The sequence below is a fragment of the Octodon degus genome, unplaced genomic scaffold (assembly GCF_000260255.1).
Source record: "Octodon degus isolate 3935 unplaced genomic scaffold, OctDeg1.0 scaffold00065, whole genome shotgun sequence".
In the NCBI taxonomy this organism is placed as follows: Eukaryota; Metazoa; Chordata; class Mammalia; order Rodentia; family Octodontidae; genus Octodon; species Octodon degus.
The window spans coordinates 1,672,527-1,685,007 of record NW_004524641.1 but is presented as its reverse complement, the minus strand read 5'-3'; the positions used below and the strand labels follow the sequence as shown (position 1 = coordinate 1,685,007).

At 40.1% G+C, this 12,481-nt stretch overlaps 1 protein-coding gene across 14 annotated transcripts in view; it reads left to right on the top strand.

The window, feature by feature from the left end:
- Osbpl6 (oxysterol binding protein like 6) overlaps window positions 1–10,705 on the top strand; it is a 111,387-nt gene extending 100,682 nt beyond the window's left edge. For all 14 annotated transcript variants that reach the window (XM_023719114.1, XM_023719120.1, XM_004634722.2 and 11 more), the window contains 4 exons: window positions 613–757; window positions 1,875–2,001; window positions 3,394–3,516; window positions 4,897–10,705. In XM_023719114.1, the coding sequence (XP_023574882.1) occupies window positions 613–757; window positions 1,875–2,001; window positions 3,394–3,516; window positions 4,897–5,005 (504 nt within the window). In that variant the 3' untranslated portion in view covers window positions 5,006–10,705. The remainder of the gene's footprint in view (window positions 1–612; window positions 758–1,874; window positions 2,002–3,393; window positions 3,517–4,896) is intronic.
- Window positions 10,706–12,481: the final 1,776 nt, after the last annotated feature.

Here is a 12,481-nt window from a genome sequence, read left to right as displayed (position 1 = left end):
AAATTCCAGAGGACACTTCTTGCCCATACCGAGTCTTCTGGTTTCTATTTCTATTCTATTCCTGCTTGATTACAACATATTCAAGTGATCCTATTTTAGGGAGCTAATTAAAATGCAGTTGTCATTTTCCAAAAATACTTGAATAGAACAGCCACATGGATGGTAGCTGCCAGTCACGACAAGCCTACTAACCCCATCACTGTTCTCATCCAAATCACTGTAATCTAAAGTAGAATCTGTATCACCTTTGTGTTTGCATGTGTTACAGAATTCACCAACTATTTCTACAGCATAGTCAATTAAATTTCACTAAATCCGTGAATAAAGGGAGAACTCAAGCTAAGAGGATTACTGTGTGAGGAATTAATGTTAGGTTTTTAGGGTTGCACCTGAGCTTTCTCTACCATTCCACCAAGCCGCAGCATGGAGGAGAGATCATCCCCTTGAAAGCTTAGCTAACTGATACTAGAAGCCCAACCTTGCATATAAAACATTCTGAGACAGGTTTCTGGAAATGGTTCAGGACGAGGGACTTCAAGGTGAAAAGGATTTTCCAGCTGGAAATTCTGGAGGTGCTGGTGCTACTAACCTGATGGGGTTTGGTTTTTCCAGGTGAATTATTGGAATTCCAATGTCAATGAAGTGCAGGGAGTCGTGATAGATCAGGAAGGCAAAGCAGTGCACCGGCTCTTTGGGAAGTGGCACGAAGGGCTCTACTGCGGCGTGGCCCCCTCTGCCAAGTGCATCTGGAGACCAGGTGAGGCTGGCACAAGCCCCAGAGCCACAGGAGGACAGGGGACACATGCTCACCCAGTGCAGTGCACCTTGTGCTTCCTTTGTGGATTGAAAATGAAGATGCTTGATGCAGTTGCATTTCAACCTCACATGGAAGTTACATGGCAAAACCAAAGTCTCATAGCTGATAATAACAAATTTAGTCCAAATCACTGACATTGGTAACATGTTAAAAGTGAACATGTAAAATCACTCCAGATGTAATGCTTGCCTTTCAAAAGCAGTGTATATTCACTAGAATTTAAATAATTGAAGTACATCAACATATCCTTACTTGTGTTATGAAATAAAGGAAAACTTGCAGACATCTACAATCCACAAATCCAGGAATTCACCAGAATAGGTAATCTTTTCATTTGAGCAATAAAAGTTGAAGTATATTGACATTTAGTAAAAGACATCCACAGAGTTTAGGTAACACCTTGGCCCATACTTGAATATCGGGTATAAATGGAACAAGTCTCCACATGATGTTCATTTTCACTGGAATGTGCCAGCTCATCTCTAGCTATAAAAATCAGCTATCAGTTTCCTAAGAGAAATCAATGAGTGTTTCAGGATCCTGCCAGCAAAGTGATTAGAAACTGTGTGCTGAGTGCTGACCATGCATCAGGTTTGTGCTAAGAACTTGGGTTACCTCCATGAGCAAAGAACACAAAAGATCTTGCCTTTGAGTTTAGTAAGAAGTGCCAATAAATATTAATTTAGCTCTGCATAGCCTCCTTTTTCTAAAAGGAAATAAGTCATGAGTCTCTGGTGAAATCTTAATGTTCATAGTTAACCTCCCTGGCAGTTGAGTATGTGAGAGGAAATTTGTGGAATTTAGTCAGTGAGAGTTGCTGCTGTATGTATGAAGTTTCACTGTAAAGATGGGGTTTTATTAAATATGTGAACCTATCCATTCCAGTCATCAACATAAACTTCCCAACCTAGCAAAATATAGCCAGTTTAATTCACAATCTAGTGTTCATGACTGCAAATTTGATGTTGGAGTGGGTATCGGTTGCGCTGGAGCACCCAGACTTCTTTTCTTCTTTAAGCCTTTGTCTTCTCACAGTGGTTCTCTGGCCTCGTTCCAGGTTCCATGCCAACCAACTACGAGCTCTACTATGGCTTCACACGGTTCGCTATTGAGCTCAATGAATTAGATCCTGTACTGAAAGATCTTCTTCCACCAACAGATGCCCGATTCCGGCCAGATCAAAGGTAAGAAAGGGAGTCATAGTTCAGGTGTAGCTTAGATTGGGCTGTGGGCATAAGAGGGCATAAAGACTTATTTTTACCATCTTCATTTGCTTATTCAGTCCTTCCTTCATTCCCTCATTGACTTCACAATATTTGAGTTTTCTATCCTGGGTGAAGTGTTTATGGAGTCATCGTAACAAGTTTATCTTGCCCTAAGAGTTCCAGGGGACAGTAACACAGTTCTGTTTTATCAGAAACGCTAACCCCCCCTTAACCCCTGACCTTTATCCAAGTTCTGCAAATTCACGCTGTCCACTAAATACGGGTCACTCCTCATCCAGTGTTTTTAACCTATTTATGTCTATAGCTTGTAACATGTATTTTTTTTTTTTTTTATCCTGAGGAAAAGAGGGTAACCAATAGGCACACTGACAAATGCTTTGACTGAAAATCTACAGCTGGTCCAACACGCGTCAAGGTCCCACAGCATATGAGAGGGACTCAAAATGCAGTAGCTTTAATCCTTTTGAATTTTTCTTTTTTTATTATTATTATGTAATACACATGTTGCCTCCTCCTACAGTTCCTTGCACCCTTCCCAAGAATTTTATATGCTTTATGAATTCTACCCACAATCAGTTTTCTGCTTCCAGTGAGTTTGTGGCTGTGCTTTCTGCCAAAATGTGCTCAGTACTGAATGCTCTGCTGCGGTTTTCAGCTCGCTTATGTTACCCCACCCAGCCAAGGACACGCTGTCTCCCCGTGTGGCCCTACAGTGTTATCAAGTCTGCACAGCATGTATCATAGTATAACCCTGTTCTTTGCTCTCACTTGGAGCTGCAGACATTGGGAAATTACCACTAGGTGTGTTTTTTCCTGTTTAGTTCTATTTCCATATTCCCTTCTTAAATTTTATTTCCTACTCTGCTGCCTGCGATAATCCCCAACACAGTGGTTCCTTTCTTTGTCATCAGTCTCTCACCAACAGAACAGGAAACCTCCTTACCTCTCAGTCTGGTCTCAGGATAGATGGAGGACAGCCAGTTCCTGTCCTCCACTGCTAGTCTTTAACAGGTGCCTCTTGGGCCAATGGGAAAGGCACACAACTGTGACTTCATGCTGTTCTCACCCTAAACTCTTGTCCTGTAAATCTCAAGTTTTTGACCCTCCGCCATTGGCACCTCCCGCCTACCATATGGTGCTGGATGCAATAATTCAGTCCACAAGCACAGAAAGTTATGTTCATTGACTTATAGACAGAGGTAACCTGAGACAGAGTGATGTGACCTTACCACAGCATCACAGTTCAATATGTCACATTCACGACACCCGAAGTGTAACTTTATGCAAATGAGACTGTTTTTCCCCTGAGAAGAAGATAACCTACGGAAATATCAACTGCTCTCTGCTTAGATTTTTGGAAGAAGGAAATGTAGAAGCTGCAGCAGCCGAGAAGCAAAGAGTAGAGGAACTCCAGAGATCTCGAAGACGATATATGGAAGAAAACAACCTTGAGCATATACCAAAATTTTTTAAGTAAGTCATTTCATTACTGTAATAAATTCATGTTTCATTTGCTCACCACAAATCATGAGAAACTAGGCAAAAAGAAAAAGAAACTGAGTTTTCTAGCTTCTTTTTTGTCAGTGAAATAGTGGCACCAGGTTTTGCACTTGTGGAAGATTTCATAAAAAGAAATCTTCTCTACAGACCTTTTCTTCTCACGGGCATTAGGGGAGTAAGGATCTCACCCAGGAGACTTTGTCCCTTAGCTGCACCCTTGAGCATGCTGGCGACTTGTTCCCACTCCCTCAGCCAGGGCCTAGACGGGAGCCTATGGCACAGGGTCATTAGGATTGGGTTTTATTTCTGTCGCACACAGCTTTCCTCTGATCAGATTGGGTCCTTCAGTGGTATGATGATAGGTGATTACTACAGGATAATACATACATCACAGATGAATCTGTAGTTTAAAAATCCATATTTTTTTTTAAAAAATCCATATTTTTACCCCCAAGAGCCTGAAAAGAGAAAAATTCAGGTTAACCTCTTATCCTTTAGAGCTGCCACCTTTTGACTGTCCTGGAGCAGACGTGCAGCCTGATCCTTCAGGTGTCCACAGGGTGCACGTTAGAGGCCCTGCAGAGGCTTGTGCATTTGCTGGTGTTGCACACTTTTCCCTGCAAGTGAAAGTGAAGCAGAAATAATTCTGTGGAGCTGGGCTGGGAGCTCTGAGTCACAAAGTATAAATATGCTTTGCTTGCAGCTCTCTATTCTGTGTTCCTGCCTGGAAGTGGTTCATTCTTGCCCTCAGTTCCTCTCCTACCTGTTTCCATATCAGATATTTAAAAATAAAAAGGCTGAGTGCAGTGGTATAATCTGTACCTGTATAATCCCAGCACTCTGGGGGCCAAGGCAGGAGCATCCCTATGAGTTCGAGTCCAACCTGGACTACATAGCAAGAGCCTCTCTCAAAAAAAAAAAAAAAAAAAAAAATCCTGGGCCAGCCTCATAGCTTAGCAGACCAAAGGGCCTGCTTAGGCAGAGCACAGTGACCAGAGTTTGACCCCCAAGCATGTAGTGCCAGCTCCACCCCCAGGGTACGCTGAGAGAGCCATGACATTGGGTGTGGTGGCCCGCCTGTAATCCCAGCCCTTGGTAGGCTAAAAACAGGAGAATCACTGAGTCTGATCTATGTAGTGAGACCCTGTAGACTCTGTAACAAATACAGAAGAAAAAAAAAAAAAAAACTTCCTAGTTACAAATAGTTAAATCGTCGGTCAGGAGCAGATAGGACACTAACTAGCTTACAAGAGCTACTGTTTATGTCTTCCTGACTAATCTACAGAAGCCAGTCTGGTTATGAGATCACCATGACGTCATTTGTGGCTGACTTTGGTTTTCATATTTTCACAGAAAAGTCACTGATGCAAATCAGAGAGAAGCCTGGGTTTCTAACGACACTTACTGGGAGCTTCGAAAGGAACCTGGGTTTAGCAAAGTGGACAGCCCTGTTCTTTGGTAAACTGGGAACGTAGAGCTGGCCCACCTCTCACACTCTGAATGAATAAATAACTATGCACAATTATGTTTCTTATAGCTACACGAGGTTTCTGGGTTGACTGAAAACCTACCATTTGCTTTCCTATTCATCTTTATAACGGACTTTCAGAAGTGCATTAGACAAGGCCACTAACCACTTTGGATCCTTTCTGTTTTGCTGCAACCATATTCCTTAAAAAAAATTTAAAAAATTAAAAAAAGCAACCCCACGCCCTCCTCGGAAAGGATACAATGAGCAGAATTATAAAATCCAAAGTCTGAAGGATTCGTAAAGAAAAACAAACTGCAACTGGTGCTTAACGCCGATCAAGAGAGTTAAAAACAACATATGAACCACACATTTGGTCCCTTGTCTGGAAGAGACATCCCCTTCTCCTAAAAGAACCCCGGGCTGCAGCAGTCGGTCAGTTCAGACTTCAAGGGTGTTTCTGATGTGCTGTGCTGACCTTGTCGAAAGACCTGATGCTTCCCAGAGCCTGTTCCATCTGTATGCCATTGTTCATGCCTTAAGAAATGCAGAGATGTACAATAAACCATTTTTAAATGTGTGCTCATAGGTTTCTATGAAGGACAGATCCTTTGAATCACAGCATGATTCACTTTCTCCATCAGAACAGTGATTCACTCTCTCCATCAACAGTGAATCAGCAAACGAATGGATTCAAGCAGTGAACATGTTCTTTGATGAGTGAATTGCTGCATGGTGTATCTGAAGGGCGTGATGGAAAAGGTGTGCTTAGTAGATCCCTGTCTTCACGTTGTGCGTTAAGTTCTTGTCCTGTGTCCACGTAACAACCTCCCTCTTCCACCTAATCTCACAGTTTGCCCTGCTGTTTGGTAAAATGCATTTGATTTGCACATTTGTCCCCAATGTTAAAACTTTGGAGGGAAATGCCAGACGGCATATGGAATCGCAGTGTGGGCCTAGGACTGTAAGCACCCGTTTCTGAACGAAGCACAATGTAACGCACATCTTCTCTCTCCTGTGACCACCTCGTTGCCACTATTCCGGTTCCACTGAAAACAGAATCAAGAGTGCTCATAGCTTATTTGCATTGTTACAGTGGGTTCTATGCAAAATTATATTTCTTATTTTTGTCAAGTGGTTCGTGTGATACATGACGACATATGAGGCACTTACTTGCTCGGGGCAGAGATTATAAAACTTGAGCTAGAGAATCCATCCATCCCAGTGGAGGGGAGGGCAGAAATGTGTTTCGCAGAGTGCAGGATTTATTTTTCCACCACAGTATACAGAAGCTTTCCTGGGAAACTTGCATCAGTGTTCCTAAGTTTCTGCATGTAGATAACTATATTAAATGCCTGTATTTTTTTTAAAAATCTCTTGAGAGATTTTCCTAGAGAATTATAAAATTACATATATTTTATCATTAGATTTTTATTCTTAGATTCTTACCATCTAAATTTAAGTGTTACTTTAAACTCTGGTATTATGGCTACTGACATTTTATATTCACTTGTGAAGTCTTGATTTTATTGTCATTTCTCCTCACTTCAGCGTTCCTAATAATGGCTAATCTACCACCAAACAAAGCTGCCGATAAGAATGTAAGGGAAAATCCTACAATTTCCTCTAATTGGAGCAATATTTACTTATCCAAAACTCATCTCGTCCTTCAGTCAAGTCCTTACATTATGTGTACAGTTTGCATAAATTCAGAGTAGAATTTCATCCTCAGATTCTTTGAACCAGCAGCAACTCTGGGCTTTCCACGTAAGCAGACCCCACCTGTGCTTCTCAATCTCCTCACTCCTTCGTTAAGTCTTCTGTGGCTTCTGCACGGCTGTGAGCACCCCTGCCCTCAGTGCTCACCTGTTCCTTTATTCTTCTTGACCCCCTTGATCTTCATCCTCATTTACATCCCCTTCATGTTAATTGTAATTTAATTAGAATACATTGACTCCTCCCGGACATCCGCTCCCTGTGATTGGGAAGGCTTACAATGCTATTTTAAGTGGTCTTAGCCTGTCCTTACATTTTCTTGAACAGTCTCAAAATAGCAGAAGCATTAGAACCCTTTTAAGCGAAGGCTTTGTAGGTAGAGAACAGGAAGGGAGGCCGCCTGTGGCTAAGATAGGACATCAGTGAGGAGGCTGGAGGAGGACCTGGGCCCATGAGGAAACAGCCAGTGTACCTCAGGTTAGACTTGAGCAAGTGAAAACTTGTAGACAGAACCTTGATCAGGTAGCCTGCAAAATGCTGATCGAAGCTAACTTGTAGCTCTGATTAGGATGTCAACAGGAAGATGAACAAAATGTCAACTTAATTAAAATCGCCATGTTTTATCTCAGATTTAGAATCTCTGGGGATTTATGTGCCCTGATTATTACCATTTGATGGGTCAATAAAGTTTTAAATAATACTCCCTTAACTCCTGCTTGATTAATGTTCCCCATCAAACACTCATATTGGCATAATGGCCTCATCTTTTTCATTTTGTATTGCATGATGCTTGTAGAAGTCTGAGACTTCCCCACTAGAATTTTCATCTCTAACATTTAGGCTTTGGGAACCACACGACAAAGGATACAGTCTTAGGTCATTCTGTTGATCAAACCAGATGTATTCCTCAGGATTTTATGTAAGCCTTTTTATTCCAGTCAAACATTTTGTTTGCTTTCACCCTAAAATGATGTAAAATAGAGGACTTGATATTTCTGAACACCCTGCCCATGACTTATTTATAAGCACCTTTTTCTCATTGGAGATGGTTATTTAGGAAAGTGACAATAAACGGCAGTGACCCTGTAGACCAAACACATGGATGGCACACACCAGAGTGTGGAGAGCCCCTGAGAAACTAAATGTTTTGATTCTGATGCTACTACACAAGGTGCAGTTTTACTCATTCTGCTGGGGTTTTTATTAAGTTTATTGGTACATGGTAGGTATATAGTATGACCACATTTGTCATTGGGAATGTGTACCTGTACTTGATAGGGTATATCTTGATTCATTATTTTTTCGTGGCTTGCTTTAAAATATCTTCCCCATAATTTCCAGGCAATTGTAACAATAACCTCACTTCAGGTACATCTTATGCTATGTGTTAATTATATAACATTGGGAGGGACCCAAATGTAATTTTCTGGGTGAGAAAAAATAAGGGCTTTTCAATACAAAGGATGCCAAGTTGTTGATTTTCTAAGGCTTTTGCTCTCTTGATTATTCTGGCCCCGTGCCTTTGAGCAACTCCACTAATCAATCATTAGATCCTGTCCTAACGACCAGTAGGAGGGCTTTAGGGAGGAAAATCTGATGCATCTGTTTCTACTTTGTCTTGGTTACAGCTGTGGCTGGAGAAGCATTTCTCATAATAATCTAAAGTCCATTTTTGTTACTACCTTGTGGCTTTTAATTATCCATCTTGTCTCATCTTGTTCTCTGTCATCCTGGATAATGCAGTGCTTGTGGAAGCAGAGCTCCACACTCACCAGGGGGTGTAAGAAATGTTTGCACTTGGCTCAGTATATTACGATGTGTCACAGTAAATAAAGTTTGTGTACAAAATACTAGTTTATTTCTATGGGAGACCTTATGTTCAGGATATATAAAATGTATCTAATTAAATCATTATGAATCTATTTTGTGCTCTAGAAATGTTCTTTGGGGGAAAGATGGAAAAAAATTGTCAATAGACCTAAAAAAAAATAATAATACTACATGTCAAACCAAGATTAGATTTTCTAAGTCTTAGTTGAATTTGTTAAAATTCATAATTTTACACTGTACATTGCATGCATCTTTCCTTAAATGGAACCTGACTTTGTTTAGGTTGTCAAATACATAATTTTAAGAGCATACATTCGTTTAAGGGTAAGACCTTTTTGCAGCCTCTTCTTTTAGATAAAGTGGCAAAATAAGATATAGGTTTCTTTGAAACTGAGATATAAAGAATGAATTATTTTAAAATTGCTATGATTAACCAGCATGTCTAATATTTTAGGCAAATGAGGCTTCATAATTCTGGCAGTTTACAGTAGGTGGCTCAAAGAGAAAAGCACTTAGCTGCTTTGTGCATCCTTTCATTTTCCAAAACAATATCTGACTTGATTGATTTTTCCAATCTTCTGACCCTAGCTTAATGAAGGGTATGAATACACAGGTTTGTTCTTTTCATAGTATCTATGAAAAGTTTCAGAATTGTTCAGTGTTGAAAACCACTTCATTTACTCTATTGAATACTATTAATTTTTCATAGATTAAAAATTACCCCATAAACACGTTACTAGTCATTTTGGTATCACCAGATTGGTAGGAAAACGTGATGTTGTTTCATGTAAATTATTCTTTCTAGCATGCCTTCTTTCTACACATGTTAAACATGTTAGTTGTAGATGGAAGAATATTAAGTTTTCGTAAAACAAGATATAACCCTGTTTGAGTCCCATCTGTTTCTTCTGACATTTTTTAGTAGAGTAAGCCCTGAACTTGTGAAAGAGCAAAAAAAGGCTAACATTCCTGCTTCTTTTATCTTAGACATCCAGTTCCCCCTTAATTATTCTCATCCTTTTAGTGATTTGAGAATTAAGGTTGTTTTTAAGTTGCAGGTAACACTGACATATAATAAACTTCATATATCTGAGCCATACAACTTGATACACTTTGACATAACCATCACAGTCACAGAAGTAAACATATCCATCATCCCCCTAAATTTGGCCTGAATGCATAATCTTTCCCCATTCACCATACAGGAATCGTAAATCTGCTGCTTCTTCTTCTTATTTTTTTTTTTTTAACTTTTGAAAGTGTTTATTTTCTTGTATTTGTAGCTCTGAGAGTATCCTGGAAGTCTGGGTGCATAGAGTTAAACACTCCTGCCAACTCTTCCCGTGCTGTTGCCCCTTTGTCAACCATAAAGCAGTAATAAAAGTTCCCATTAAGATCTAGTTCTGGTAGCCCTGTTTAAAAAAAAAAAAAAATTAACTTGCTTAGAAAAATTGAATGTTCCTATCACAATTACCATTTAATTTACTTGATTGATTCTCAAGCTTTGCTAATCCAAAATAATGTGCTAACTGACTGGGGCTGCTGGGAAAGCCCTGGCGAGTGTTGTCTTGGTGTATAATGAAAAAGTTCTGACAAAAACACGAGGAGCTGGGAGAACAGCCCAGGAGAGCACGTCTTCAGGATGATGATCTGTGAAGCTGCCTCTGCTGAGCCCCACTTTGAATCATGCTTTTAAACTGACTCCTAAAAATTAGACATGAATCAAGTACCTTGTTCTATTTGCAAACAGGTGTGTGTTATGCAATATTTAACTCGTGTTAAGCATACCTGTCTTCTCAGACATTGGTCATTTCTCTATAGTGAAAACTTTGAAAACCCTTACTCTGAGCTGTTTGAAATGTGTAATACATCCTTGTTCCCTGTAGTCATCCTGCTGTGGTCAAGCATTTGAAATTTCCCATGCTCAGAAATGGCTGTTTTTCTAGGTCTTCAACCCTCACCCCCCAGCCCCCACCCGCCAAAGTGGCTGAACCTAATTTTGGAGAGAAGTGGCAGAGTCCAGTGGACTTGGATCCATGCAAGTTGAAAGCTCATCTCTGAGCCCAAACCCTATCATTTGAAAGGAAATTTTCCAGAGGTAATCGTAATTAACATGAAATGCTAGTGAATGAGAACAGCGGGGATGAACAAAAGAGAAATGGGACCTGGCAAAGAAAAGTGGGTTCTCTCAGAGAGTAAGAACGATGCTTCTCCAGGACCTTGGATGGGTCCTGGCTGGGCCATGGATGCTACTTGTGTGTTTATTTATATACAGATATATCTGAGTTTTTCTCCAAAGATTCTGAATCAACTAGATCTAGGACCTGGGCCAAGAATGCACATTGTTTCATCCCCTTCTATTTCCAGGGAATTTCCAGATAGATGGGGAAGCACAAGGGTGCAGCCTGACACCCTATCCATTGTCGCTGCCCCAGACTCAGCCTACATTGTCCTAATAGGGTATCCCTGGTGGTCAGTGAGACAGTCTGGTTCAAGACTCAAAGTCTTGCAGAGCTCAGTGACCCATGACCCACTTCGTTAAAAGTGGGCTCAGTTATTTGACCTCATGGAGTTGAATTCTGAGTGTGATGCATGGGAGTCGGTAGCAGCGTTTACACTGATGTGTTTTGAAACTGATGGATACTGAGCAAACCCCTGCCCTTAAGGTTGGTATTCTAAGGACAAATGCTAGGATGGGAATCTGGTAAACCAGGGACTAGTCAATAAATACCTTAAAAATTTTTGATTTTAAGTCTAACCACATGGGGGCAATTGTGATTGGCCATTTAAAGGTATGCTTCACTCTGTCCCAAGGTCAGTGCTGTCATATGGAGATACAGATATGGGGTAGGCAGAATAATGAAACCCGAAGGACAAGACGGGCATTAGTCCAGAGAAGTAAAGCGCATGCGTGAAGGCCATCTAACCGGAAGTTGGTCCTCACACTGTGGATCCCTCACTCTCAGTTCCCCAGGAAGCTTTGTCTTGTGTCCGAGGGTAGCTTCTTACTGTCCTCATACTGAGGTCTAGCAGCACATTCTTTACCCAGCTCCGTTTCTTCCCCAAAATGAAAACACTGTGAAATTACTTTGCTTACATTAGAAGGTATTTGCATATGGTCATTTTGAGATAGAAACAATTAAATTTTATGTTAGGTAAAGAATGTCGAGCAACTTTTTACAGAAAAACAGCTTGTAGTCAAATTTCCTAATGAAAGTTAATTATTCACTGAAAATAATTGTCTAATCTGTCCTCGCAAAATAAGAATCTTGCCTTCTCGATGAATGTTGTGTAAAACCATGTTACATTTGTAACAGCACAGGAAACTCAATAAATTTTTAATTATATAAAGAGACTTGTTTTGTGTATAGTTATGTTCTAATAACTTTTACATAGAATTACTATTTTACTAAAATTAATGAATTTACTAAATATTTTTATCTCCGGCAAGAGACACCAGATATGATATAATAAAGGTTGAGTTCTTACTCCAACTATATTTCCATAGTTTTGTTTTTCTCATGTAGTAAATGTGTTTTCAAGTCAGATACTAAAATATAAGACTTTTCTCTGAATTTTGAACTTACTTATATTAAAAGGCTTGGAAAGCTTGGCTTCGGTTTCTTCGTTTTTTGATTATGGGACTAAAGCTGTAATGTGTGAAGACAGTGCTCAGTTTTTCAATCTCTGACTTCTTAGGAAAGCTCTAAGGGGTACATTCACTCACCCAACAGGATATCTTCTCTCACTGTTGAAACCACGTCTAATAAAATAGTGATGCTGTATCTTTTTTGTACTCTGTTCATGCATTAAAATGTCTGTATTGGCCTTGACCTCCAAGAACCTTGTTTCTTTAAAAAACAAAAAGAAATGGAGGAGGAAATATGTTCAGAGAGTATCAAAGAAAGCAACGTATTGGCGCTT